The 27,479-nt window shown below is 41.5% G+C and overlaps 1 protein-coding gene, 1 long non-coding RNA gene and 4 other non-coding genes across 6 annotated transcripts in view; 4 read left to right on the top strand and 2 right to left on the bottom strand.

The window, feature by feature from the left end:
* LOC116675155 (zinc finger protein 626-like) overlaps nt 1-22,127 on the top strand; it is a gene marked incomplete at its 3' end in the record, with an annotated part of 29,235 nt that extends 7,108 nt beyond the window's left edge. Inside the window, exon 3 of the mRNA XM_032507189.1 lies at nt 21,624-22,127. Coding sequence (XP_032363080.1) covers nt 21,624-22,127 — 504 coding nt within the window. The remainder of the gene's footprint in view (nt 1-21,623) is intronic.
* On the bottom strand, nt 6,385-6,456 carry trnap-cgg (transfer RNA proline (anticodon CGG)). The gene has a single exon. It is a non-coding gene; the product is annotated as a tRNA-Pro (tRNA).
* On the top strand, nt 7,357-7,439 carry trnal-cag (transfer RNA leucine (anticodon CAG)). Its single transcript has one exon. It is a non-coding gene; the product is annotated as a tRNA-Leu (tRNA).
* Nucleotides 10,212-10,284, top strand: trnak-uuu (transfer RNA lysine (anticodon UUU)). Its single transcript has one exon. It is a non-coding gene; the product is annotated as a tRNA-Lys (tRNA).
* LOC116675156 (uncharacterized) lies at nt 14,632-18,216 on the top strand. Its single transcript, XR_004328300.1, has 3 exons — nt 14,632-14,952; nt 16,981-17,133; nt 18,166-18,216. It is a non-coding gene; the product is annotated as an uncharacterized LOC116675156 (long non-coding RNA).
* A 4,413-nt stretch (nt 22,128-26,540) lies between the features above and the next one.
* On the bottom strand, nt 26,541-26,613 carry trnak-uuu (transfer RNA lysine (anticodon UUU)). The gene has a single exon. It is a non-coding gene; the product is annotated as a tRNA-Lys (tRNA).
* Nucleotides 26,614-27,479: the final 866 nt, after the last annotated feature.

Here is a 27,479-nt window from a genome sequence, read left to right as displayed (position 1 = left end):
TTTCCAAATCAAAACATCACCAACATTGATCAAGTCTGTGTTCAACCTTTACAGGAAATGAAGAAAAAAAGAATATTAGCAGTATTGGCATTTTTCTTTACAAACTCAAATGTTTAATGTATAAACTGAAAAATGTGTCAGGGTTTGAATCCCTGCACTAATATTTAGTTGCATAACCATTATTTCTGAGAACTGCTTCATATCTGTGTTGCATGGAGTCACCTGTGAACAGGTATTCCAGCCCAGGACCATTGAACTACATCCCATAATTCCTCTGCATTACTGGGTTTGGCCTCAGAAACAGCATTTATGATGTCACCCTACAATTGTTCTATGGGATTGAGGTCCGGGGATCGGGCTGGCCGCTCCATAACATCCATCTGGTTCATCTGGAACCAAGACTTTTCTCCTTCCTGGTGTGTTTGGGTCCTTGTCTTGTTGAAAGACCCGTTTCAAAGGCATTTCCTCTTCAGCATAAGGCAACATGACCTCTTCAAGTATTCTGATGTGTTGAAACTGATCCATGATCCCTGGTATGTGATAAACAGGCCCAACACCACAGTATGAGAAACATCCCATAACCACCATGCTTTACTGTCTTCACAGTGGACTGGGGCTTGATTTCAGTGCAGGGGGGTCGGAGGACAAACTGTCTGTCTCCTAGACCCAAAAAGAACAATTTCTCTTTCATCAGTCCCCAGAATGTTGCTCCATTTCTCCGTTGGCCAGTCAATGTGTCCTTTGGTTGTTTCCCATGTCAGTCAGGCTTTGGATGCCATTTCAAGGGATCTGAAATAATTTTGACAGAGCAGCTTATAATCTTCTGTACTTCTTTATGTTTTCTTCTCATATCAAATTTTTAATCAAAGTCCTCTGTTCCTCAGAACAATGTCTGGAACGAGCCATTTTGCTGAGTATTTCAGTGTGAAATGCACTATAACCAGCATACACATGTGCTTCCTTAAATATGTATATTTATACAGTATATAGATTAATTATGGGCCATAACTGACACCTGTTTCTTCCCAGAATCAATCAGCTCACTAATTGAACACAACACTGCTATTCATTTGAACATGCTTCTTTCAATTACAGATTCAATTGCACAGAATGAGCAGCATGCATGTCATGACTGTTGGTTTGGCCTGTGTTTTTCAGAGGAGTCAGTGATGCTCAGCAGTTTTATTCCCGAGCACAGCAGAAAGCTCTGCTGAGCTTCAGAACTGCTTGAGGAAATGTAGCTTGTGTGGACAATACCACATTACACTACCATATTACTTACTTACACAATACTGCTGGCTATACAAGTTTGATTTAGCAAAAACAACAACCTAAAACAAAAGGTCAAAGGTCAGCTGGTGCCCCTCATGCAACTCCATAATAGTGATGTTGGCAGATAATTAAGAAAAGTATTGCGTCAGTCAAACAATGTTCCATAGACATGCTCTAAATGTTGTTTCTAGTTTAAGATAGAGCTCTACAGCATGGCACCTCACTAACTCACTCTCTTGGTTTTTCTCTGTTGATAGAAACGGAGAGGAAGAGGAGTCAAACGTCACCGCTGTCAGCACTGTGACAAATCCTTCACATCAGGATATTTAAAGATTCATCAGAGAGTTCACACTGGAGAGAAACCTTACAGCTGTGATCAATGTGGAGCAGCTTTCACACAACAGAGTCACCTTAAAACTCACCAGCGCATTCACACTGGAGAGAAGCCGTACAGCTGTGAACAATGTGGGGAAACCTTTTCTTTGAGGGGTAACCTTAAAACTCACCAGCGCATTCACACTGGAGAGAAGCCGTACAGCTGTGAACAATGTGGGAAGACCTTTTCTCGTAGTAGTCACCTTAAATCTCACCAGCGCATTCACACTGGAGAGAAGCCGTACTGGTGTGAACAATGTGGGGAAACCTTTTCTCAACATAGTAACCTTAAAACTCACCAGCGCATTCACACTGGAGAGAAGCCGTACTGGTGTGAACAATGTGGGAAAACCTTTTCTCAGAGTAGTAACCTTGAAAGACACCAGCGCATTCACACTGCCTCGTTGTGAACATGTTTCAGAGCCAAGCTGTTTCCTCCTCCTCATGCCCTGATAGCTGTGTTGTTATATTCTGATCTTCTCTCCACATTGAAGGCTGACCAGCAGTAACTTTATCTTCTGAGCAACATGTATGTTATTGTGGATCAGCTGGACTGTTTTCTGCCTGTCCTCAGAACCCTTTACCATTTAGGCACCAGAATCGGTGCCTGAACCCGTTCTCTTAAAAATATATTTTTTAAATGTATATGTTTAAATAAAAAAAAGGGAGCACAAAAAGACAGCCAGCAACATTTAAGAACAGCTTGTTTATTTCTATATGGTCCAAAGTAAATGTAAAACAAAATGTATTAACATATTTTTCCAGTAAATTGCTGCTAACTGACAAAAACAACCACTAGATGGAAAAAGTGTTTCAGTAGCACCGAAATCCCCGTTACTATTCGGTCCGATAAATACAGGGTGTTAAGGCACCGGTGCCGTACTAGCACCGGGTTTTGGTACCCAACCCTAACCACAATGTACCCACCGTGGGAAGGAGAAGGCCCAAAGGAGAAACATTAAGACGTTTAAAGATGTTTTGGTTGGAAAACGTAGACATGTTTGAAACTTTTTGATTTTGTGAAAACTTTCTTCTCATCTCTAGAAACATACATCTTTTTTTTGGCTGACAGAAAGTCATTGTAATTTTTATTTTAGGAATACATTTTTGTCACCCTTATATAGTTTGTTTGGGATGAAACTATGAAAAGTTGGAAGTTTAGAAAAAGTGCAAATTAAATATTTTTGTAAATTTGTTCTCTCATCATTACCAACATACTAGAAGTTGGCCATTTTTAATTGTACGCTCTCAAGTTATTGTTTTGTAGTTAAATAAAAGAAATTAAACAAGGCCTCATGCTGATTATTATTGATATGGTGGATTTATCCTTCCTGCCGTTTCTGTGTTTAAACTCCTTGATAAGAGAACGTTTCCATCCACTAAAAGTGCTGAAAGACTCAGATTATTATTCTAAGTGTGTGACAACATTATGGGATGGATCCCTACAGAGATAGACCTTTTAGATTAACCAGGCTCCCTTTTAATTACAATAATTGGATAAAGTCTAGCCGCCCTATACATGAAATCAAACAGGTCCATACAATGGAAAATGACTGCTTTTTACAGTTTAAAGTACCTTTGTTCATAAGAAGATGGTCCCCTGTCATTTGAGTCTTGATTTAGAATAATATTTAAACATACTGTGATATGCAATGGTTTGTTTACCCTGCTTCCATGTAGTCAATATATTGAATGACGTTCAACCACAAGATGACACTTATTTCTTTATTTTCTCTTTTTTAATTAAAGGTCCTCTGAAATGCTGCTTTGTGATGCTTTTATATAGGCATTAGTGTTCCCCTGTCATTTGAGCCTTGATTTAGAATAATAATTAAACATACTGTGATATGCAGTGGTTTATATACCCTGCTTCTAGTATGTAGTCAATATACACTCATCTAAAGGATTATTAGGAACACCTATTCAATTTCTCATTAATGCAATTATCTAATCAACCAATCACATGGCAGTTGCTTCAATGCATCTAGGGGTGTGGTCCTGCTCAAGACAATCTCCTGAACTCCAAACTGAAAATCAGAATGGGAATTTAAATGGTGATTTTGAGCGTGGCATGGTTATTGGTGCCAGACAGGCCGGTCTGAGTATTTCACAATCTGCTTAGTTACTGGGATTTTCACGCACAACCATTTCTAGGGTTTACAAAGAATGGTGTGAAAAGGGAAAAACATCCCGTATGCGGCAGTCCTGGGGGGGAAAATGCCTTGTTGATGTTAGAGGTCAGAGGAGAATGGGCCGACTGATTCAAGCTGATAGAAGAGCAACTTTGACTGAAATAACCACTCGTTACAACCGAGGTATGCAGCAAAGCATTTGTGAAGCCACAACACGCACAACCTTGAGGCGGATGGGCTACAACAACAGAAGACCCCACCGGGTACCACTCATCTCCACTACAAATAGGAAAAAGAGGCTACAATTTGCAAGAGCTCACCAAAATTGGACAGTTGAAGACTGGAAAAATGTTGCCTGGTCTTTCTGTTGAGACATTCAGATGGTAGAGTCAGAATGAGAACATGGATCCATCATGCCTTGTTACCACTGTGCAGGCTGGTGGTGGTGGTGTAATGGTGTGGGGGATGTTTTCTTGGCACACTTTAGGCCCCTTAGAGCCAATTTGGCATCGTTTAAATGCCGTGGCCTACCTGACCTGTTCAGGAGATTGTCTTGACCAGGACCACACCCCTAAATGCATTGAAGCAACTGCCATGTGATTGGTTGATTAGACAATTGCATTAATAAGAAATTTAACAGGTGTTCCTAATAATACTTTAGGTGAGCGTATGTTGTGCATGGCTTTAAAACCTGTAAATGCAACTGCGGTGGCTGGAAATCAAACCTGGGCAAAATGATAGCACTGCTATGGTATAAATTATAGTCGAAAAGTAACACATCTGTTGCCTTCCTGCTGGACAACACAACGTTCACTGCAAATCTTGTAACACAGACTGAAAGGAAATACATTGGTGGCTTCCAGTACCTGTGAGATATCACAATATTGTTCATGAAAGCACATCTGTAATTCGTTGAACTGTGATGTATCATTGGTTTGCTACCACTCTTAAAGAATGCCTCTCGTTGTCAGCAGGATTCGAACCTACGCAGGGAGACCCCAATGGATTTCTAGTCCATCGCCTTAACCACTCGGCCACAACAACCTGAAAACCAAATATACCGGTTTGCACAAATGTTCATAAACTTTTCAATTGGTTACTAGCAGTAACCAGACATGGGCAAGTTGCAAATCGTAGTGCACTGCCTGTGTCTGTGGATCCTCGTGGAGGCAGCTTGATTGATTGATATGCTCCCTTATTTGTACCATAACAGAGATCTAATATTTCATCAAATCGGGTTGGGCAGGTAACCTTTCTGGTTACTTCTTGACAAATAAAGCAAGTAACCACACAATGAAAACTACTGCGATGGCTGGGAATCGAATCCAGGTCAACTGTTTGGAAGGCAGCTATGCTCACCACCATACCACCATCACTGGACAGCGTAGTTGGTGTCCTTAAAGGTTGGATATTTCCTTCATGTTAAATTAAGGCATTAATTTTACAGCAGAAAGCACCATTTTAAGGACACACAGTAGACCTACAATGAACGTGTAATTGCACTGCTTTGAAAATTGTCGGAACCTTCATCACAAACCTGATGGCACAGTCCTTGATCCACATGGATCCACTTGCTGTCCCTCTCTCTGTCCCATTTGTCTTCCGCTTAGTCATCCTCCTTACCCTCTTCATCTTCCTGGAGAGACAAACCTGTTGTGGTAAGCGTATCTGACTCATTTCAGTTTCCTGTGCTGGTGTTGGTAGAGTGTTGCTGCTCACCAATTACCAGTTCAATTTGTTAGTTTCGTTATTACAGCGGCTAACTGTCCGTTAAACACTTTTTCTTAAAGTATTTCTCCTAAGCACTCAGTTTTTTACATGTTCAGTGACTTGTTAAGAACACTTGGTAGCTAATGCTACCGTACTTCAGCGTCGCTGTTACCCATAAGCAACATCTGACTAAATCATATTTAGTCATGTGTTTTAATCCCACAGAGTTGAAATTGAACCTTCCAACAGCAAAATATATACAAATGTGCATTTCTTGTCTGGGTAGTGGAATTTCTAAGATGCAGAGTCCCTAGAACTGTGGTTGCAGAGTGGCGGTGTAGTCTAGTCTCCATTTAGATTAGATTAGATTAGATTAGATTAGATTAGATTCAACTTTATTGTCATCACACATGTACAGGTACAATGCAACGAAATACAGTTTAGAGAGTTTAGAGAGCCTCCGAGCCGCAGCTAGTAAAAGCGCCGCCACATGCACTCTGAAAAGGATATATGCAGACAGCAGGATAATACAAGACATAACATAATGCACAAGACTACATACATGAAGGAATAATTGGTGTATGGTGTCTGTGGATGTGAGTGCGTGGGATACACAAACTGTGTGGGTTGTTTAAATAGATTGAATAAATTAGAAAATAAAATAAAAATCTCTGACAGGCATGATTCTCCTTTTTCAAATGAACAAGGAGAGTCATGTCCTGCTTGTTTGTTCCTCATATTTTTTCCCAGCTTTTTCTGTCACGGGAAGTTGAAGCAGGATATGGAAAATTGCCAACAAGCTCTAATACAATTTTGCTTGCTCCTAATGTGGGTTAAATTAACATTCACCTGGATTTTAAATTTCAGATTAATGTTTTAACAGTTCCTGCCTTCAGGGCTCGTCCGGGAGTTGAACCCGGGACCTCTCGCACCCGAAGCGAGAATCATACCCCTAGACCAACGAGCCACGAATCAACAAGCGACACTCAGGTGGTTGAACACTAGCACATGAATGTAATTTGTCATTCTTTGGTTATTTCTGAGATTGATACAATAAAAGGAATTATTTAAGAGTGGTAGCAAACCAATGAAAAGGGTTATAGAACATATGTGGTATGTCCTTGGACATACTATCCAAGCAGGGAGATGAGTACAGAGATTTGTGTGCTAGCAAGATGGATGTAGGTTGCCTATTGTTCATTTAGACTTACCAGCAACATTGTTATGATACATAACCTGCTTGAAAAACAGCCACAATTCTTTTTAAAGAATTGTGCATGGAATACACATGATATGACTGTGTCTGAAGTGTTCAGACACCTTTACACCTGAACAGGGACTTGAACCCTGGACCCTCAGAATAAAAGTATGATGCTCTACCGACTGAGCTACCCAGGCTTCTAAACCTGCTACCTACTGGAAAAAACAATCTCCTGAACTACAAAATGAAGTAAGTGGTCACTGTGTCCAAACCTTTGTTATAGAAGTTATATATCATAACTTTAAAGATAATTGCAAATTGTTGACCCAATTGTCAGTCTATTTCCCATCTGGCAGGTATATTTCTGGATTCAGGTGGACATTGTTGACAGAAACATTGGTGGATCTTGATTCCCACCATAGGATTTGACCTGTATTGCACATTCCCTTCACATCCCATGCAATGTATTGCCATTGTCAAGCACATTGCCACCCTGGTGACTTTCTTCCATGTCTCCATGAACGCCCATATATTTGGGCTGACAGTTGAGAAACCTTCCCTTGTTAATTATGACATGGATGACTGAGAACCTACTATATCATGACATGTTTAATTTAATATTTTATAATTTTTCAAACAGGTCCTACTAACACATCTGTTGGGTCAGTCAGGATGGCCGAGCGGTCCAAGGCGCTGCGTTCAGGTCGCAGTCTCCATTGGAGGCGTGGGTTCAAATCCCACTTCTGACAACTAGTGTTTTAATCTGGATCAAATGTCTGAGACATGATATTGGGAAATTCGGATGTAGAGATGGACGGATGACCCAAAAGCATATTATTTCTTGGCGAGACGTAACAAGAATAAAAAAAAAGAGGTGGGGGAGACAGAGTTTACAGAAGATAAATCACTGGCTAGCTATGCATGAGTACCTCATACTTTTTACCAGGTTCAGGAGGTTAATAGTTATGGTCAAATGAAGCTACATTAATCTTTCTGAACAAGTTCTTCATTTTCTGAACGTATTCACTCAGTAGGGTTTTATTATTGGTTGTGCATCTGTGATTTCCCTAGAGGTCTCTCAGTCCAGCACCTCTCCCGCTCATCTTTGTTAGTTTTACACTGTCCAGCATAAATCACTGACACCATACCTCACACTCATCAATGCATACACACTCAACACTGACTAAACTGACTACCACCATCATTGAATTATCATTTCTTTTGTTGTGGTCATATTCTCGCATTTCCTTCAACCTTTGCACACGGTCTTTTGTCCTGGCCTTTTCATCGGGTCATGTCAAAGCATCTAGGGTCGATCTTAGCCTTTGTGTGAGTACATAGGTTTCCAGAAACATTGTTTTTATGAGATTAAAGACCAAATTGTTAGTTTTTCCTTAATTTTCCCAACCACTGCTATAACTTTCATAGCCTCGTTGGCGCAGTCGGCAGAGCGTCAGTCTCATAATCTAAAGGTCGCGAGTTCATCCCTCACAAGGGGTAGGTGTTTTTAAAAAAAGAAAAAACTGATGCTGAAAACAGTGATTTTCAGTTGATTAAACACTGGCAGAAGCACATAAATGGAAGTTGTGATACGATGGTCTATTGTTGTTTCTGAGATCAACAATAACTTGTGAAGTTGAATAGCTATTGACCCGACAATATTAGAGAAGAGCTCGCGATGGCAGTGTAGGTAGACTATTTGGAAAATTAAGTTACTTTACACTTTAAACTGTTCCATCTCCTCTGAATCACCATCTGCAAATTTTCAAGCCTCATTGGCATGCCAACCACCATCTACAGTAGGTAAATCACTGGTTAGCTATGCATGAGTACCTAGGCAACCTTAAAACCTTAAAAAAACACAACTGATGCTGAAAATAAAGCGACAGGTGGTTGGACACTGGCACAAGTACATGAATGGAAGTTATGATTCTATGGTTATTTCTGAGATTGAGATAACGAAAGGCATTCTTCAAGGGTGGTAGCAAACCAATGAATCATCACAGTATACCAAATTGCAGAGGTTTCTTCATGAACAATATTGTGTTTTCTCATAGGCACTGGAAGCCACCCGTCTCCACCAATGTCTCTCTTAGCATTTATTTTCAGAAATGCTTAGGCATTTATTATCTCCCTTCGATAGCTCAGTTGGTAGAGCGGAGGACTGTAGAGGCATAAAGTTGAAATCCTTAGGTTGCTGGCTCGAAGGAGTATTTTTTCCACATTTTACGTTTGGGGATCAATAAAGAATTTCTGATTCTGATGTAGAGATGGACGGATGACCCAAAAGCATATTGCTTCTTGCCACGACATAACAAGAATATCAAAAGAGGGGTGGGGGAGATAGAGTTAAGCCCTGACAGAATAGAGAACTACAGACCAAAGATGTGAAATAGGGCCAAGTGTGACCAGAAGAATTGGAAAAAAACTAGAACTATAAAAGACAAACCTTTCTTCAATAAATCTTTATTGTGTTGACATGGGCCCTCATTTATGAAATGTGCTAAAACAGGTGTAGGACGGGTGTACGCCGATTCCCACCCAAAGTTTGGCATTTATCAATTTGAACGTGAGCGTAGGCTTCAAAAATTCTCACGTCTGGTCTGACCTTGTGTACTTAAGTTTACGCAGACACCCTCATCACATTTAAGAGTAAACATAATACAATATAAAACTAGAGGAAGGCGGTGCAGTACAGCTCAATCCAGCAAGGGAGAGTTCTAGCCCAACCAGGCTCCTCTCTTTACCCTGTCTTTCTTAGTTACACTGTGATAGTTTTAGATTGCTAGGGGACTTCCTTTGACACACTGAGCTCCTCTCTCCTTTATCTTTCCATTTGTGTGCATCCATGTCCCAGAATTGCTTCAGTGTGTGTTACCACGTTTGCAGTGAACGTTATATTGTCCAGCAGAAAGGCAACAGGTGTGTTACTTTTCGACTAGGATTTATACCATAGCAGTGCAATCATTTTGCCCAGGTTTGATTTCCAGCCACCGCAGTTGCATTTACAGTTTTTTAAGCCATAAACAACATTAACATTACATGTTTTACCCAGGTTTCTTCTTTATTCAGTGATATTTCAATTTCCTTGCGGGAGTCATCCCAAAAGGATTAATAAAGATAAGTCTAAGTCTATCTCAGAAAAAAGTCAAAAAATCTGAAAATCTTCAGGGGATGTAGCTCAGTGGTAGAACTCATGCTTTACATGTATGAGGACCTGGCATCTCCAGCAGGAATTATGGTAGAGTCTTTAAAAGAGCTGCAACAGATATTACCTCCTGTGGTAATCTGACTGGTAGGGTTATAGAACGTAGTGGTAGACTAAGACCTCCTGTCACACAAACTAAGCGGTATGCTCTCTCTTTTATACCTCAGACTATTAGACAGCACAACAAGCACTTTAAATGTACATGTTTTACAGTTTCTATTTTACTGTACATAACAAATGTTTGGACACAGTGACCACTTACTTCATTTTGTAGTTCAGGAGATTGTTTTTTCCACAGGTAGCAGGTTTAGAAGCCTGGGTAGCTCAGTCGGTAGAGCATCAGACTTTTAATCTGAGGGTCCAGGGTTCAAGTCCCTGTTCAGGTGTAAAATTGCACATTTTGCTGCATGCCTGAACACTTCAGACACTGCCTTATCATTTGTGTTCCATGCACAATTCTTTAAAAAGAATTTTGGCTGTTTTTCAAGCAGGTTATGTATCATAACAATGTTGCTGGTAAGTCTAAATGAACAATGGGCAACCTACATCTATCTTGCTAGCACCCAAATCTCTGTACTCATCTCCCTGCTTGGATATTATGTCCAAGGACATACCACATATGTTCTATAACCCTTTTCATTGGTTTGCTACCACTCTTAAATAATTCCTCCCATTGTATCAATCTCAGAAATAACCAAAGAATGACAAATTCCATTCATGTGCTAGTGTTCAACCACCTGAATGTCACTGTATTTTTAGCATCAGTTGTGTTTTTTTTGTTTTTAAAACACCTGCCCCGTGTGAGGGTTGAACTCACGACCTTCAGATGATGAGACTGACGCGCTGCCTACTGCGCCAACGAGGCTATAAAAGTTGTTGCAATGGTTGGGAAAATTTTGGAAATAGTAACAATTTGGTCTTTAATCTCAATGAAAACAATGTTTTCTGAAACCTATGTACTCACACAAAGGCTAAGATCGACCCTAGATGCTTTGTCATGACCCCATGAAAAGATCAGGACAAAAGACCGTGTGCAAAGGTTGAAGGAAATGTAACGAGCCAATTTTGTAAAATGTAAGGAGTAGAAAGTACCGATATTTGTGTTAAAATGTAAGGAGTAGAAGTAAAAAGTCGCCACAAAAATAAATAGTAAAGTAAAGTAAAAATATCAGAAAAATCTACTTGAGTACAGTAACGAAGTACAAGTACTTTGTTACTTCCCATCTCTGCTTTTAATATTTATACCTTGATACTTCCTCCACAACAACACCTGTTTCTCATGTGGCCCCTTGGGAAAATGAATTGCCCCCCCTTTCCCTAGGACAACGTATGTAGTGTACTGTATGTAATTAATTCACATACGTCTGCTCATACGGGCTGTTTAGGTGTGTAGGGGCACATTTTGTCCCCACCGGGCATAAAGTAATTCAGCAGAGTCAGGGACATGTAGACCAGAAAGGGGGTAATCCCATACACCGATAATATTAATAATATAATCAATATCTGTACAGTCTATGGGTAATCCCACGCATCCCGTTATTTCTTTCAGCTGGAATATAAAGTGCAGCTTCCAGCATGAAGCGTATCCCACAATCCACTGCAACATGAGGTCACAGAGGTGGGACGCAGCCTGTGCTCCAGAGACCCGTTGACAAATGTGAGTAGATATTAAATTAATTTCTAACACCGCTGCTTTTGCTGTGTGGATTTGGGAGCTGCAGTCAGGAGAAAGATGCTTTTATTGTTTTAATTATGAGATATTCTCCTCACCCAAGAGGGAGGGAGCGGTTTATGTAAAGGTAAATGTCAGACAAAAACAAGTTGTGTTAAAAATATATATTAAGGTAGTAAATATTAACAGCTAAATGTACTTAAAGTATCAAAGTAATATGTGACACGGAGGCCCCTTGGAGAGATACCTGCTGCTGTACAAGTTGCTGATCTTCAGCTCATTAGATGGTCAGTTAGCTCCATCTAGTGGACAGATAGTAGAACTCCATCATCTGATGAAACTCAGTACACAGAGACCTCAAACTGTCTGACGACAGGAAGGTGACAAATGTGAAGGAGGATCAGTCATATCCTGATCATCCAGACATATTTGACTGCTGGGCTCAGCTGCTGTGTAGAGATGGTCTGACTGGTCGCTGTTACTGGGAGGTCGAGAGGAGAGGAGAGGTTGATATATCAGTGAGTTACAGAGGAATCAGAAGGAAAGGAGACAGTGAAGACTGTTGGTTTGGATGTAATGATCATTCCTGGAGTCTGTTCTGCTCTGATGAACATGGTTACTCTGTCTGGCACAATAAGAGAAGAACAGCCCTCACTTCCTGCTCTGTCTTTAACAGAGTAGCAGTGTATGTGGACGTTCCTGCTGGCTCTCTGTCCTTCTACACAGTCTCCTCTGACTCACTGATCCACCTCCACACCTTCAACACCACATTCACTCAGCCTCTCTATCCTGGGTTTGGGGTCTGGCCTGGTTCCTCAGTGTCTCTGTGTCCTCTGTAGGACTGAGAGTCTCTCCTGTGGACAGAAACACTGACTGAAGACCAGCTGCTGAAATCAAAGTTCAGTCTGTTCACCATCACACACACTCTGCACTGTGAAGCAGATCTGAGACTCAAACACAAAAACATTCATCTGATTTCATCTCTGGTTATCAACATTTGAACTGTTTGACTAAAACACTTCATGATATGTCACATCTCAAAAATAATCAACTGTTATTGGTCACTATTATGTCCTTTTATATTTTAAATCATATTGATATATATTTAAAATGTGGAAAACAAATGTTTCTATAAACAATCATCATATAGTCTAATGTTTCTAAATGCTTTTAATAAAATCTATATGTTTCATCATTTGTTCATTTGATCATATCATGATTTCATTCATAAGTTGAATCTCTTTACAAAGATTGATACACCCCTCCTCCCAAAAAAAAGTCAAAGGTATAACTAATAGAGGGGGGGGGGGGGCAGTAGCTCAGTCTGTAGGGAGTTGGGTCGGCTGATTTATTCGTCTGACTTGTAGAATAATGTCAATGATCGACTTGTTTTAAATGTCGGGGAATGTGGAACAACTTAATGCAAAATTAGTTCAATAAAACAAGGCCACATGCTGATTATTTGATGGATGTATTCTTCCTGTTGTGTCTGTGTTTACACTCCTAATTAAAAGGTAAAGTTTCGTTCCACTAAAGGTTCAGTTGTTGTCTCTGACAGACTCAGATTATTATTCTAATAATATTATGGGATGGATCCCTACAGAGATAGACCTTTAGTTAAAGAGTAAGATCCTTTTAGTTTAACATGAATCAACCCCGACATCACCATCACCAAACCCACCAGACTCCATGTAAATAATCACTACTTTTAGCATGTATAGAGCAGCATATGTCCACCAGACTCCATGTAAATAATCACTACTTTTAGTGTGTATAGAGCAGCATATCTCCACCAGACTCCATGTAAATAATCACTACTTTTAGTGTGTATAGAGTAGCATATCTCCACCAGACTCCATATAAATAATCACTACTTTTAGTGTGTATAGAGCAGCATGTCTCCACCAGACTCCATGTCAATAATCACTACTTTTAGTGTTTATAGAGCAGAATATCTCCACCATACTCCATATAAATAATCACTACTTTTAGTGTGTATAGAGCAGCATATCTCCACCAGACTCCATGTAAATAATCACTACTTTTCAGTCACACATAAATAATATCTGCCGGTCTGCATACTTCCACCTACGCAACATTAACCGCCTCCGTCCCTCCCTTACCACTCACACTGCCTCCATCCTTATCCACAGCCTCATCACCTCCCGCCTTGACTACTGTAACTCTCTCCTTTTTGGCCTTCCTCAAAAATCCCTCCATAAACTTCAACTTCTTCAGAACTCAGCAGCTCGTGTCATCACCAGAACCCCCTCATTTCATCATATAACCCCGGTTCTTCAGCAGCTCCATTGGCTCCCGGTTCAATTCAGAATACAATTTAAAATCCTTCTCCATACTTTCAAAGCCGTCCATAACCTTGCTCCTCCATATCTATCAGAACTCCTACACATTGCCGTCCCCTCCTGCTCCCTCAGATCTTCCTCCTCTATCCACCTCACTGTCCCCCATGCTCGACTCATCACCATGGGGACCAGAGCCTTCAGCCGCTCTGCTCCCCAGCTCTGGAACTCACTCCCACCCGACCTCCGCAACATCAACTCTCTCCCTCTGTTCAAAACTAGACTAAAAACCCATCTGTTCCAGCTCGCTTATCTGTAAATACACTGTTCCTGTTTTGTTTTGTTTTTGTTTGTTTGTTTTTTGTTTTATTTGTTTTGTTATTATTACTTACACTTTTTGTTCCCTGTATCTGTCTTTTATTCTCTGTAAAGCGTCCTTGAGTGTTAGAAAGGCGCGGTTAAATAAAATGTATTATTATTATTATTATTATTATTACTTTTAGCGTGTATAGAGCAGCATATCTCAACAAGTAATTGGGTGAATTAAGAGTTATTTCAACCAGACCACAGTGGTGATTGTTGGAACGGTGGAAAGATGAACCAAGACGGCATTTTATATAATTTTTTTTTTTTCTATCAACTATAAATGAAATGTTTAATATTCATAAAATTGCTGTTATTTAAATGTTGCCTGATGGAAACATACATTGAAATGCTTACATTATATTTAGTTATTTCTTTTTATACTTACACATGTTTTAAATATTTAAGTTATGTACATTATTTGATACTCAAGTAAAGTACAAGTACCTGGAGTTAAGTCCAGTACTTGAGTAATTGTCCTCAGTCCCAGTCCACCTCCAACTGATTCATTAAGTGAATGTGGAGCTGTTTTTCCCCTCCTGACCTCCAGGCGGCGACCTTCTTTCATTTTGAACTTTATTCTGAAAAACCCTGACTTGGAGGAAACCGGAAGTCTCGCTGCTTCACTGTGATCTCGGGCTGGCGGCGGGATAGCTGTGTTCTTTGTTATTAGTGAGTTTTAAGAAGACAGAGCTCCAGGTGAACCCGCACCCACTCAGGTAAACACTTTGATAACTGCCCTTTACACGCCAGTGTGTTGTAGCTTTTGTGTGTGTTGAGGCGTTTGTGTGTATTGTAACTTTTGTGTGTGTGTGTTGGAGCTTTTGTGTGTATAGTAACTTTTTGTGTGTGTGTGTGTGTGTGTGTGTGTGTGTGTGTGTGTGTGTGTGTGTGTGTGTGTGTGTGTGTGTGTGTGTGTGTGTGTGTGTGTGTGTGTGTGTGTGTGTGTTGTATCTTTTGTGTGTGCTTTGTATCTTTTGTGTGTGCTTTGTATCTTTTGTGTGTGCTTTGTATCTTTTGTGTGTGCTTTGTAGCGTTTGTGTGTGTGTTGTAGCGTTTGTGTGTGTGTTGTAGCGTTTGTATGTGTGTGTGTTGTAGCTTTTGTGTGTGTGTTGTAGCTTTGTGTGTGTGTGTGTGTTGTAGCGTTTGTGTGTGTGTTGTAGCTTTTGTGTGTGTGATGCAAGGCAAGGCAGTAATGTAGAGCTTTTGTGTGTGTGTTGTAGCTTGTGTGTCTTTGTGTGTTGTAGCTTGTGTGTGTTGTAGCTTTTGTGTAAGTGTGTGTTGTAGCATTTGTGTGTGTGATGTAGAGCTTTTGTGTGTGTGTGTTGTAGCTGCTGTGTGTGTGTGTGGTAGCGTGTGTGTGTGTGTTTTGTAGCATTTGTGTGTGTGTGATAGCAAGGCAAGGCAGTAATGTAGAGCTTTTGTCTTTGTGTTGTAGCTTGTGTGTCTTTGTGTGTTGTAGCTTGTGTGTGTGATGTAGAGCTTTTGTGTGTGTTGTAGCTTTTGTGTGTGTGATGTAGAGCTTTTGTGTGTGTGTGTTGTAATTTTTGTGTGTGTGTTGAGCAGGGCGAGGGGGGAGGAGGGGCTGGTGGGCTTATTGTAATATTGATGTTGAGGGTCGTTGAAGGTGGCAGGCTGGGGGCGGAGTAGGTTAGGGGAGGTGTGAAGGGGGGGGGGGGGGGGGGGTGAAGAGAGCGAGGAGGCAGAGTCCAATATGTTAAAACCAGATTCAGCTCATCTGCCCAGTCCTGCTCTCCGCTGGCTTGGGTCCCCCCCACCTCTGCTGTGGCCTGAGATTTTCTGCAGCCCTCTCCAGACATCCCTGGCCTTGTTCTGTTCCAGACTCTTTTCTAATTTTCTCCCATAGATGACCTTCCCCCTCCTGATCTTGAGCCGGAGTTCCTTCTGGACTCTGTGCAGCTCCTCTCTGTCCCCTGATGCAAAGACCCTCTTCTTCTCATTCAGCAGGACCTTAAACTCAGAGGTCCCCCAGGGTTTGTTGTTGGGAAAACACTGGACCTACTTGGAGGGCCCAGTGTCTGTGATGCATTTTGTCATGCTGTCGGTGCCGGGGGTGCAGAGGGCTTCCCAGTCTGTAGTTTCAAAGCAGTCTCTGAGCCTATCACTGACCTCCTCAGACCACTGCTTCACAAGCCTCTCCACAGGTTGTTGTTTGATCACCACAGGGGGGTAGTCTGGGACCAGGTGGACCAGGTTGTGATCTGAGCGGCCGAGGGGGGGGGGGAGGTGTATGCATCTTTGATGTTTGCATACAGTAAATCCAAAGTTGTGACGCCCCTGGTGGGGCATTTAACATACTGGGTGAAGGGGGAGGGGGGGAGCAGAGGACAGGGAAGCATGATTGAAGTCCCCGGAGATGAGGAGGAGGGAATGGGGGTGCTGGTTTTGAAGTTGAGAGACAACAGTGTGAATCTGATCTGTATCTGCAGCAGCAAAAGTTCACACAGCCACGTCTCGGTGAAGCACATGAGGCTGCACCCCCGCTACTCCCTCTGCAGCCGGGTCAGCGCCGTCAGCTCCTCCAGCTTGTGTGTGCGTGTTGTATCTTTTGTGTGTGTGTGCGTGTTGTATCTTTTGTGTGTGTGTGTGTGTGTGTGTATCTTTTGTGTGTGTGTGTGTGTGTGTGTGTGTGTGTGTTAAACCGTGTGGGCCACCGTAGCAGTGTGAGGGGAAATGACCTAATAAAGTTGTGTGTGTTAACTCCAAAGTCCATGTTTTCCCTTTAGATTTATTCCCGGTGTAAGAAGCCACAGTGGAGAGCTGCTGGACTTCAGGACCAGAGAGGAATGGAGGAGGACAACCAGGACCAGGAGCAGCGGAGCAACGAGGTCCCCAGAAGACCAGCAGCAGATTGGGCCTCTGATAGCAGCCGTGTTCAGGTCAGTGTTCTCCTATCATAGAACCTTCCTGGCTTGGCCCTGGTGTCTGCCACAGTTCCACCAAATGCTTGCTCGTGTCAAAACTCCTTAAGTGAAAAAAAAAAAAAAAAAAAATGCAAACAATGAAGTGACTTTTAGACATTTATTTTAGTCCTTAAAATGGAAATGTTTCATTCACAGGATCTCAAACATAACATGTAACATCCCAAAATAAAATGCAAAAATGTTTTTAGGATGTCATGTCCAATATAAAAAACATTTAAATACATTTTATTAACATCTTCATACCGCCATGTTAAAAACAAAGAGAACAGTCAACAACAGCAAAGAATAAATACAATAGCACTATTTATCTTTCAATTTATGAACATATCATGAGCAATGGCTCGTCTCGCTATAATGTCTTTATGCTTCCTGTAAATATGTCATTGGAAAGACTTTGCCACACGTTATGGTAAAATGTGGCTCATGTGCATGGACAAGTCCGATGTGCTGGGTTAACTTCACCAGTGTGAAGGGTCTTGGAGAGCATTTAGGACAGCTGATTGGTGGAGGCATGGCTGTTGTTGATCAAGCTAAAATGTTGATTACCCTGGTCACACTAACAGGTAGAGGCTGGTCACCAACCTCAGACATTTTTAGAACATATCGCTGAATGAAATCTGGGTGTTCTGGCTGCCCATCCAGTCTGACCACTGCAGGGACCCTTATAGTGAGCACAGTCCTCCAGTCAGAGACATTGTGGAGTTGTACAGTGGGACAGGGTGACGGTGGCTGATCCTGCAAGAGATATCACATCATAATGTAGTATTCACTCAGTTACACAGAAATCTATCTACCAAAAACATTCATAAGAATATTTGTTAAAAAACACACACACAGACACGTTCTGTGTTGTCATGAAGAAAACTAGGGACAAGAAGATTTGAATCTAGTAAAACATGGTCAACTAGAATTCACTCACACCTCCCATTAGGTCGTCTAACCCTTGTATCATTATCTCTGCATGTTTCCTCCTTGGGTCTACCAAAGGCGTCCTCAGCAGACGGCAAGCTGGCAACCAGAGCAGGAAAGAAGGAGGAGCCTGCAGCAGCAGTGAAGGAGGAGGAGGAGGAGTATGTGGTGGAGAAGGTTTTGGACCACAGAGTGGTGAAGGGAAGAGTAGAGTTTCTGCTGAAATGGAAGGGGTTCTCAGAGTAAGTATGAGTCTATAATATTAATACTTGGTGTTCTTGTTCCTGAGAGATATATATAATATTTACATATTGCAAATAAATGTCAGCATGGTATCATGCCCTCAAAGTTGAAAGTTTGGTATTTTGACTCGAAGTTGCAGACCCACAAATAACCTTAGAAATAGAAAATGGAATAGGAATGATAATTAGAGTGAGAATGGATTGTCTAAAAACAAAGTGTGAGGAGATGTTCTTCTGTCTGCACTCACCTTTCCAGTGAGGATAACACATGGGAGCCACAAGACAACCTGGACCTGGACCTTATTGCCGAGTACATGCAGAAACACAAGGAGACGGAGAAGAAGAAGAAGGAGGGCAAGAGGAAAGGTGTCAGGGAGGAGGAGGTGAGTGAAGGAAAGAGGGTACTCCAGACTGAAGAGTCCCAGAAATCTAATCTCAATATTAATGAATGCTTCACAAATGTCTTTTAGGATTTATACTGTATATAAATGACTCTTGTCATTACAATATGCACATGCATATTACATACATACATACACGTCTGGCTCAAGGCCGGCAACAACAAGGCCAGGCAGATATTCAATTCAGTTTTATTTTTATAGCGCTAAATCACAACATCAGTTTTCTCTTTGCGCTTTCCATAAAGAGCAGGTCTAGACCGGACTCTGGGATGTTATTTATCTCCTAGGTCTTTCCATAAAGAGCAGGACTAGACCGGAAACAAAAAGGCCACGCAGATATTCAATCCAAACTTTATTAACAGACACATACAGAGCGTAACCATGGTAATGCAGCAGTGGAACTTAGACACAGACATGCTGTGAACGATGCTTCTGGTTTTACTTGGCTCGCTCCACCATGGCGCCTTACTAACTCACTCACTCTGTCTGTTGATATACAAACGCAGATCAATGGACATGCATGTATTTGGGGGGGGGGGGGGGGGTGTAGGAGGCCACCCCCCTTTTGACCAATCATTACATCTTTGTATGTAAAACCTTAAATACAGTTGTGTTCAGAATAAGAGCTGTGTTTTTAAAGAAGTGAATAATGCTCTAAATCCTTAGAATAGCTTTTAATTCCATAATACCAATGCATTGGGAACACTGCCCATTCATTTCCAAATCAAAACATGACCAACATGGATCAAGTCTGTGTTCTACCTGTACGGGAAATGAAGAAAAAGGAATATTAGCAGTATTTGCATTTTTCTTTACAAACTCAAATGTTTACTGTATAAACTGAAAAATGTGTCAGGGTTTGAATCCCTGCACTAATATTTAGTTGCATAACCATTATGGAGTCACCTGTAAAAAAGTATTCCAGCCCAGGACCATTGAACTACATCCCATAACTCCTCTGCATTTCTGGGTCTGGACTCAGAAACGGCATTTATGATGTCACCCTACAAGTGTTCTCTGGGATTGAGGTCCGGGGGTTGGGCTGGCCGCTCCATAGCATCCATCTGGTTCATCTGGAATCAAGACTTTGCTCCTTCCTGGTGTGTTTGGGTCCTTGTCTTGTTGGAAGACCCGTTTTTAAAAGGCATTTCCTCTTCAGCATAAGGCAACGTGACCTCTTCAAGTATTCTGATGTATTGGAACTGATCCATGATTCCTGGTATGTGATAAACAGGCCCAGCACCACAGTATGAGAAACATCCCGTAACCACCATGCTTTACTGTCTTCACAGTGGACTGGGGCTTGATTTCAGTGCAGGGGGGTCGGAGGACAAACCGTCTGCAGCTACTAGACCCAAAAAGAACAGTTTCCCTCTCATCAGTCCCCAGAATGTTGCTCCATTTCTCCTTTGGCCAGTCAATGTGTCCTTAGGTTGTTTCCCACATTGGTCAGGCGTTGGATGCCATTTCAAGGCATTTGAAATCATTTTGGCAGAGCAGCTTATAATCTTCTGCACTTCTTTATATGTTTTCCCCTCTCATATCAACTTTTTAATCAAAGTCCTCTGTTCTTCAGAGCAATGTCTGGAGCGAGCCATTTTGCTGAGTATTTCAGTTTGAAATGCACTATAACCAGCATGCACAACATGTACTTCCTTCCTTCCTTAAATATGTATATATACAGTATATAGATTAAATATGGGCCATAACTGACACCTGTTTCTTCACAGAATCAATCAGCTCACTGCTATTATTATGAACATGCTCCTTTCAATTACAGATTCAATTCCACAGAATGAGCAGCATGCATGTCATGACTGTTGGTTTGGCCTGTGTTTGTCAGAGGAGTCAGTGATGCTCAGCAGTTTTATTCCAGAGCACAGCAGAAAGCTCTGCTGAGCTTCAGAACTGCTTGAGGAAATGTAACCCTAACCCAACAACCTAAAACAAAAGGTCAAAGGTCAACTGGTGCCCCTCATTGCTAATGCCTATCAGGAACAAGGGTTCCAATTTACTTTACTGGAGTAGAGCTGTTCCAGCAACATGAAGACAACATGGTAACCCCTACAGATACCAGTGAAAGCTAAAAATCTGTGGGAATATGTTACATTTACAACTTTCCCGCCACAAAAAATCCCGGATGATCCCCCATTTGTTACCGGCTGGCTAAAGGCTGGCAACAAAATGGAGGCCACACATAAATTGATCAAAAGTAGTTTATTTATCACAAACTAACCAACAATGGATGCATGGATTCCCATAATGCAACTCCATAATAGTGATGTTGGCAGATAATTAACCCTCATGTTGTCCTCGGGTCAAAATGACCCGTTGTGCTATATCAGTGTTCTTTTTAATTCCCCAAAATAACATGATTGATTCCACACAACGCTCTTTGCCAAGTACAAATCTCTACTTTCTTATTCAATTTTATAGCATTTGGAGAAAACGTTGAAGGGTTTTTGAAATAGTATTGAGTAAAAGTTGACATATTCCAGTCTGTGATTATCATCAACATCCATTCCTTTAATTTTATTCTCAATAATTCCTAATTTCTGCTTTTCTCACTCAAACATTAGGTGTAATTTCCTGTAAATGAGGTTTATTGACCATAAATTAAATAAAAAGTTAATAAGTTGGTGTAATGAATTGTTAAACGTCAAAAAAGTGACAAAAACTGAAGAAAAATTTAAAACATACAAAGTCATACAAAGCCTCAACAAAAGTGTTGATTTTCAATTTTGACGGGAAGACAACACAAGGGTTAAGAAAAGTATTGTGTCAGTCAAACAATGTTCCATAAACATGCTCTAAATGTTGTTTCTAGTTTAAGATAGAGCTCTACAGCATGGCACCTCACTAACTCACTCTCTTGGTTTTTCTCTGTTGATAGAAACGGAGAAGAAGAGGAGTCAAACATCACCGCTGTCAGCAGTGTGACAAATCCTTCACATCATCTGGATATTTAAAGATTCATCAGAGAGTTCACACTGGAGAGAAGCCTTACAGCTGTGATCAATGTGGTGCAGCTTTCGCACTACAGAGTACCCTGACAAGACATCAACGCATTCACACTGGAGAGAAACCTTACAGCTGTGATCAATGTGGGGCAGCTTTTTCTCAGAGTTGTGACCTTAAAACTCACCAGCGCATTCATACTGGAGAGAAGCCGTACTGGTGTGAGCAATGTGGGGAAACCTTTTCTCATAGTGGTAGCCTTAAAACTCACCAGCGCATTCACACTGGAGAGAAGCCGTACAGCTGTGAACAATGTGGGGAAACCTTTTCTCAGAGGAGTCACCTTACAACTCACCAGCGCATTCACACTGGAGAGAAGCCGTACTGGTGTGAACAATGTGGGAAAACCTTTTCTCGGAGTAGTAGCCTTAAAAAACACCAGCGCATTCACGCTGCCTCGTTGTGAACATGTTTCAGAGCCAAGCTGTTTCCTCCTCCTCATGCCCTGATAGCTGTGTTGTTATATTCTGATCTTCTCTCCACATTGAAGGCTGACCAGCAGTAACTTTATCTTCTGAGCAACATGTATGTTATTGTGGATCAGCTGGACTGTTTTCTGCCTTTCCTCAGAACCCTTTAACATTTAGGCACCAGAATCGGTGCCTGAACCCATCCTTTTAAAAAATATTTTTCAAATGCATATGTTTAAAAAAAAAAAGAACAATAAAAGACAGTCAGCAACATTCAAGAACAGCTTGTTTAATCCTATATGGTCCAAATTAAATGTAAATAAAAAAATGTAATAACATATTTCTCCAGTAAATTGCTGCTAAATGACAAAAACAACCACTAGATGGAAAAAGGCAGCCCTGGTATTTCAGTAGCACCGAAATGAGGCCCCAAAATCCCCGTTACTATTCGGTCCGATAGATACCGGGTCTTAAGGCACCGGTGCCGTACTAGCACCGGGTTTTGGTACCCAACCCTAACCACAATGTACCACCGTGGGAAGGAGAAGGCCCAAAGGCGAAACATTAAGACGTTTAAAGACATGTTTGAAACTTTTTTTATTTTGGTTTTATTTTGTAAAAACCTTCTTCTCATCTCTAGAAACATACACATTTTTTTGGGCTGACAGGATGTCAGTGTAATTTTCATTTTAGGAATACATTTTTGTCACCCTTATAATGTAAATTGTTCCAAACAGTCCTCTCATCATTACCAACACACTAGAAGTCGGCCATTTTTAATTGTACGCGTTCAAGTTATTGTTGTTTTGTAGTTTAACATGTTTTCCTACTTTGTGGAATTTCATTTAATAATCTTTGACATTTCATATTTTCTGTGACTGAATGTGGTTTTAAATCTGTTGAGGTCTGTTCAGACCAACTGCCATGCTTTGCTTGTTTGCAAGACATGATGTCTCTCTCTCTTTCTCTCTCTTTCTCATGCACGCAACAAATTCTCTGGGCAGGCAAAACAAAGAAAGGAGAGGTAACCTTGGTCCTCATGACATCATAAGGGGAGGATTCCAGATTGGTCCATTTGAGCTTTCATTTTCTCAAAGGCAGAGCAGGATACCCAGGGCTTGTTTTACATGTAACACCATTTCTAACCACTGGGGGACCATAGGCAGGCTGAGGGAACTCATGTAAAAGACCTTTTGAAGTGACATTTTCATGCCATGGGACCTTTAACCTCTCCTTGAGAGAGAGTCTGCATGTAGGTTTATGTTTGTATTGTACTGCTAAAATTGCCTAAATGTTTAATAAGGCCAATAAAATGCAATTAGTTTACCTTGTTATGAGTGCAAGCCTTTTTCTCAGCTAAAATAAAACAAGGTGCTCTTCTGAAAATGCAAAATCTAAATCAGTTCAGCCATGACTCTAAGTGGTTGTGTATGCCAGATTTAAAGTGATTCCCTCTAGGAGTTCAGAGATATTGCATTCACAAGAATCGGATGGACAGACATGAGGATACAGTCACCTTAAACCTTTGACCTCCAAAATATCAATTGATAAATTTGAAGAAATTCCCTCCAGAAATTCCTTCCTCGCTCCTGTGTTATCACGTTCACAAGAATGGGAAGTGCGTACATATGTGGAAATGGACGGACGACCCTAAAGCATAACACTTCTGGCCACGGCTGGCGGCAAGACAAAACTAACTAGAGACAAAAAAAGAGGTGGGGTTAAGGCCTGACAGAATAGAGAATATTGTTAAAGTTTCTGTAGAGCAGGAGAGGAGTTGTTTTGGAGAGCGAGACTTTGTTGAAACAAAATAAAGACAGCTGTGCAACTGAGTCAAGGTTTAGAACATGGTGAGATTTAATTATTCCCTGCAGAGAATAACCAAGTGGTAAGACAGTTTTCACAGAGTTAACGCAGTAACAGTGTGACAACCTCTTGCAAAATTAAAACAGTAGAATCCCCGTCTTATATCCTGTTTCCCCTAGAGAAGAAAATGTTTGTAAAACACGTCATTTTCCCATTACATGGTCTACACTATTTGCCGCATCATGGACTCTAGACGTCACGGGCGGGGCTTCCAGTACCTCGTGGACTGGGAGGCTGACGGTCCTGAGGAGAGGTGCTGGATACCTCGGCGTCAAATCCTGGGCGCGGACCTACTCCGGGACTTCTATAGGCTCCATCCTGGTGCTCCTGGCAGTCCGCCCGGTTGCATTCGTCGGAGGGGAGGTACTATCATGACTCCAGCATCATGACTTGGTGTTGCCGTTGTTCTGGGTATCACAGCTGATTATCCACTACACACACCTGCTGTCACCTGCAGTCTGCACACCTGGTCGTGATCACCACCTCTGCTCCATTTAAACCATGACCTGACAACCATTCCCTGCCAGATCGTTAGCGTAATCATTTCATCCGTCAACTTCAACTACATTCCTGGACCTGCACTGTCCTCCTACCACCCATTCTATCCACTGCCTACCTTCCGGACTGACCCGTTGCTACACTGCTTTTTTTCAATAAATACTCACCTTATTATTCATAAACACCTTGTCCTGATCTGCTTCTGGGTTCCTGTTTTGACTGATCGTGACAGCATCAATGATCTCTTTCCATTCCACATTCTTCCAACGGCCTAATGCAGGTTTTTAGGCTGCCAAATAGGACACAAGTTACTGCAAATTTGTTTGTAGTAGTAGTTTATTTGAACATGTAAAATATTAAAATAAAAAAAATATATTTACATACATTCATGCATACATATATATAATTAAAATGACAGATAAATAAAGCCATGTACTTCTCAGCACAATCTTCCAAAATTAAAAGTCATTCAAACAAAACAACTCCCATGTTCAAAAAGAAGTTGGAAGAAGTTCATAAACAACTTATCAGGTCCGACCCCCTTTCTCTACTTTTATCCTTTAGTAAATACAAAATCTTATGCTTTACTTATTGACACATCATAGACACAGATGCATACATACATACCTTCACACATTTACACGGTTTGTGTTTCTTTTCTTCCCTTCGTCCTTCTTTCTATACCCTCTATCTATAGCAGATTAAATAATAACAATTTCAATCTCCACCTCTGAAAAGTGCAGCTTCTTAGCCTTATTACGTCTGGCCATGTCATTAATTGTAGTGGCTAGGCCTCAAAACCGAGAATATATTGGGGCGTGATATTTAAATTGCATTTATCAATTATTCATTATGATCATTCTTACGCTCTGATTGGTGTGATATAAAAGTTTCATGAATCTCACGTGAAGCCTGTTGTAAGAGGATTTCTGCGCTCATATCTGCGCTGGTTTCTACGTTAGGTTGATAAATGAGGGCCATTAGCTCTAAGGATCTGCTTCAATACATAACTGAAGTGAGCACAATAATGAGTAGCACAATGGTGCAATTAGTTTACCTAGTCATAAGCTAAAGCCTTTTCCAAGACAGAAGAAAACAAGGCGCTCTTCTACAAATGCTCTGCTGGGAGTGCTTGAGAGCACTTTTGAGGTGCAGCGTGATTTTTGGCTGAGATGCTTCGGGTGGTCAGAACACGTGCTGCAGCAATCTGGATCAGCTGAAGAGTCTTCATGGATTTTTTCGAGCAGCCTGATACTAAAGATTTGCAGTAATCCATCTTAAAGTAACAAATGCATGGACTAGTTTTTCTGCATCAATTTTAGACAGGATATTCCTGATCCGCTCATCGAGAGACGGCAGCGTCTAACTCGCACGTAGGCGCCCGTCACGCTTGTCAAAGCCGTTGTCACAGCGAGGAGGTCCTGTCACAAGGGGCCTAGAGGAGGACGGGGATTCGGAACCGGACACACCAAGGGTGCAAAGCAAAAGTTACCGGTGTCAGCTCTGTCCAGAGAGAAAGGACAGCAAATCACACATTGTGTGCGGTGGCTGCAAGAGATACATCTGCGGAAGCTGCACGCGGGCCTACTACTGTGCCGAGTGCGTTCGCCCGTAGCCTCTTGGCCCAGGTGGACGAGGCCCCGAACAAACCTTGAATCAGTTTTGGATAAACACACACACACACACACACACACACATACACCTGGGTCCCAGGAACCCAAATGGCAAGGCTGAGGCATCAAGGGTAGGAGAAAGATGACATCGAAGGATGAGGGCGCCACGGCAGTGGTGGGACGTACATATAATGGCATGAAAAATAAAACAGGGGGTCTCTGAGACCCAAAGGTGCCACGATGGCATTTGACATGGAATGAACGCGGTGTCTGGGGACCCCGAAGCAGAACGGCAGGCTAGTACAAAAGGTCACATAAGCTAAACATGTCCCTTTATGTCTGAGAGTGTTCTGGCTTGCCAAAGTGTACAACTCATCATGGCAGCAAGCAGAACGTGCAACTCTACGCCTGAACAGGGACTTGAACCCCGGACCCTCAGATTAAAAGTCTGATGCTCTACCGACTGAGCTACCCAGGCTTCTAAAACAAAGGGCTGTGGAAAAAAATAATCTCCTGAACTACAAATTGAAGTTTAAGTAAATGAAGACCATTAAGCTGTTGCCATGATCACGTTCTTCTGGACAGCAGGAGGGTAGACCATAATGTGCATAATGCCTGAGAACACCAGATGTTATTGCACAAACTGGTTGAAAATTGGCTAAATTGGCCAAACAGTTAAAAAGCTCAAAGTCAAACAAAAGAAAAAAAACAATCTTCTGAACTACAAATTGAGGTTCAAGTAAATGAAAAAGATTAAGCTGTTGCCATGGAAGGAAAAATCTACCAGATGACTTGCTATCCAATCATGGAGATCAGCACTTCATACATATCCCACAATAAAGCTGTCGCCCTACCAAGGACTTGAGCTGTGGTATTCTTTTTCGCTCAAAACGTTGATAACCTAATTCAAACAACACGGCTCCAGACGAGTAAACTTTACTGCTGGTGGGTACAAAAAAACAGGGACTTGAACCCTGGACCCTCAGATTAAAAGTCTGATGCTCTACCAACTGAGCTACCCAGGCTTCTAAAACTGAGGGCTGTATGAAAAACAATCTCCTGAACTACAGATTGACGCGCAATTAAATGAAAACCAAAAAGCTGTTGCCATGATCACGGTCTTCTGGACAGCAGGAGGGTAGACCATAATTTGCACATTGCCTGAGAACACCAAATGTTATTGTACAAACTGGTTGAAAATTGGCTAAATTAGCCAAAAAGGTTAAAAATCTCAAAGTCCCAACTCATCATGGCCACTAGCAGATTGTGAACATCCTGCAAACCTGCATGAAAGATGACGTTAGTGAGCACTTCATACATATCCCAGAATCAAGCTGTTGCCTT

Source organism: Etheostoma spectabile, unplaced genomic scaffold (genome assembly GCF_008692095.1).
Source record: "Etheostoma spectabile isolate EspeVRDwgs_2016 unplaced genomic scaffold, UIUC_Espe_1.0 scaffold00001563, whole genome shotgun sequence".
NCBI classification, from domain to species: Eukaryota; Metazoa; Chordata; class Actinopteri; order Perciformes; family Percidae; genus Etheostoma; species Etheostoma spectabile.
This window is presented reverse-complemented; position numbering and strand designations above follow the sequence as displayed.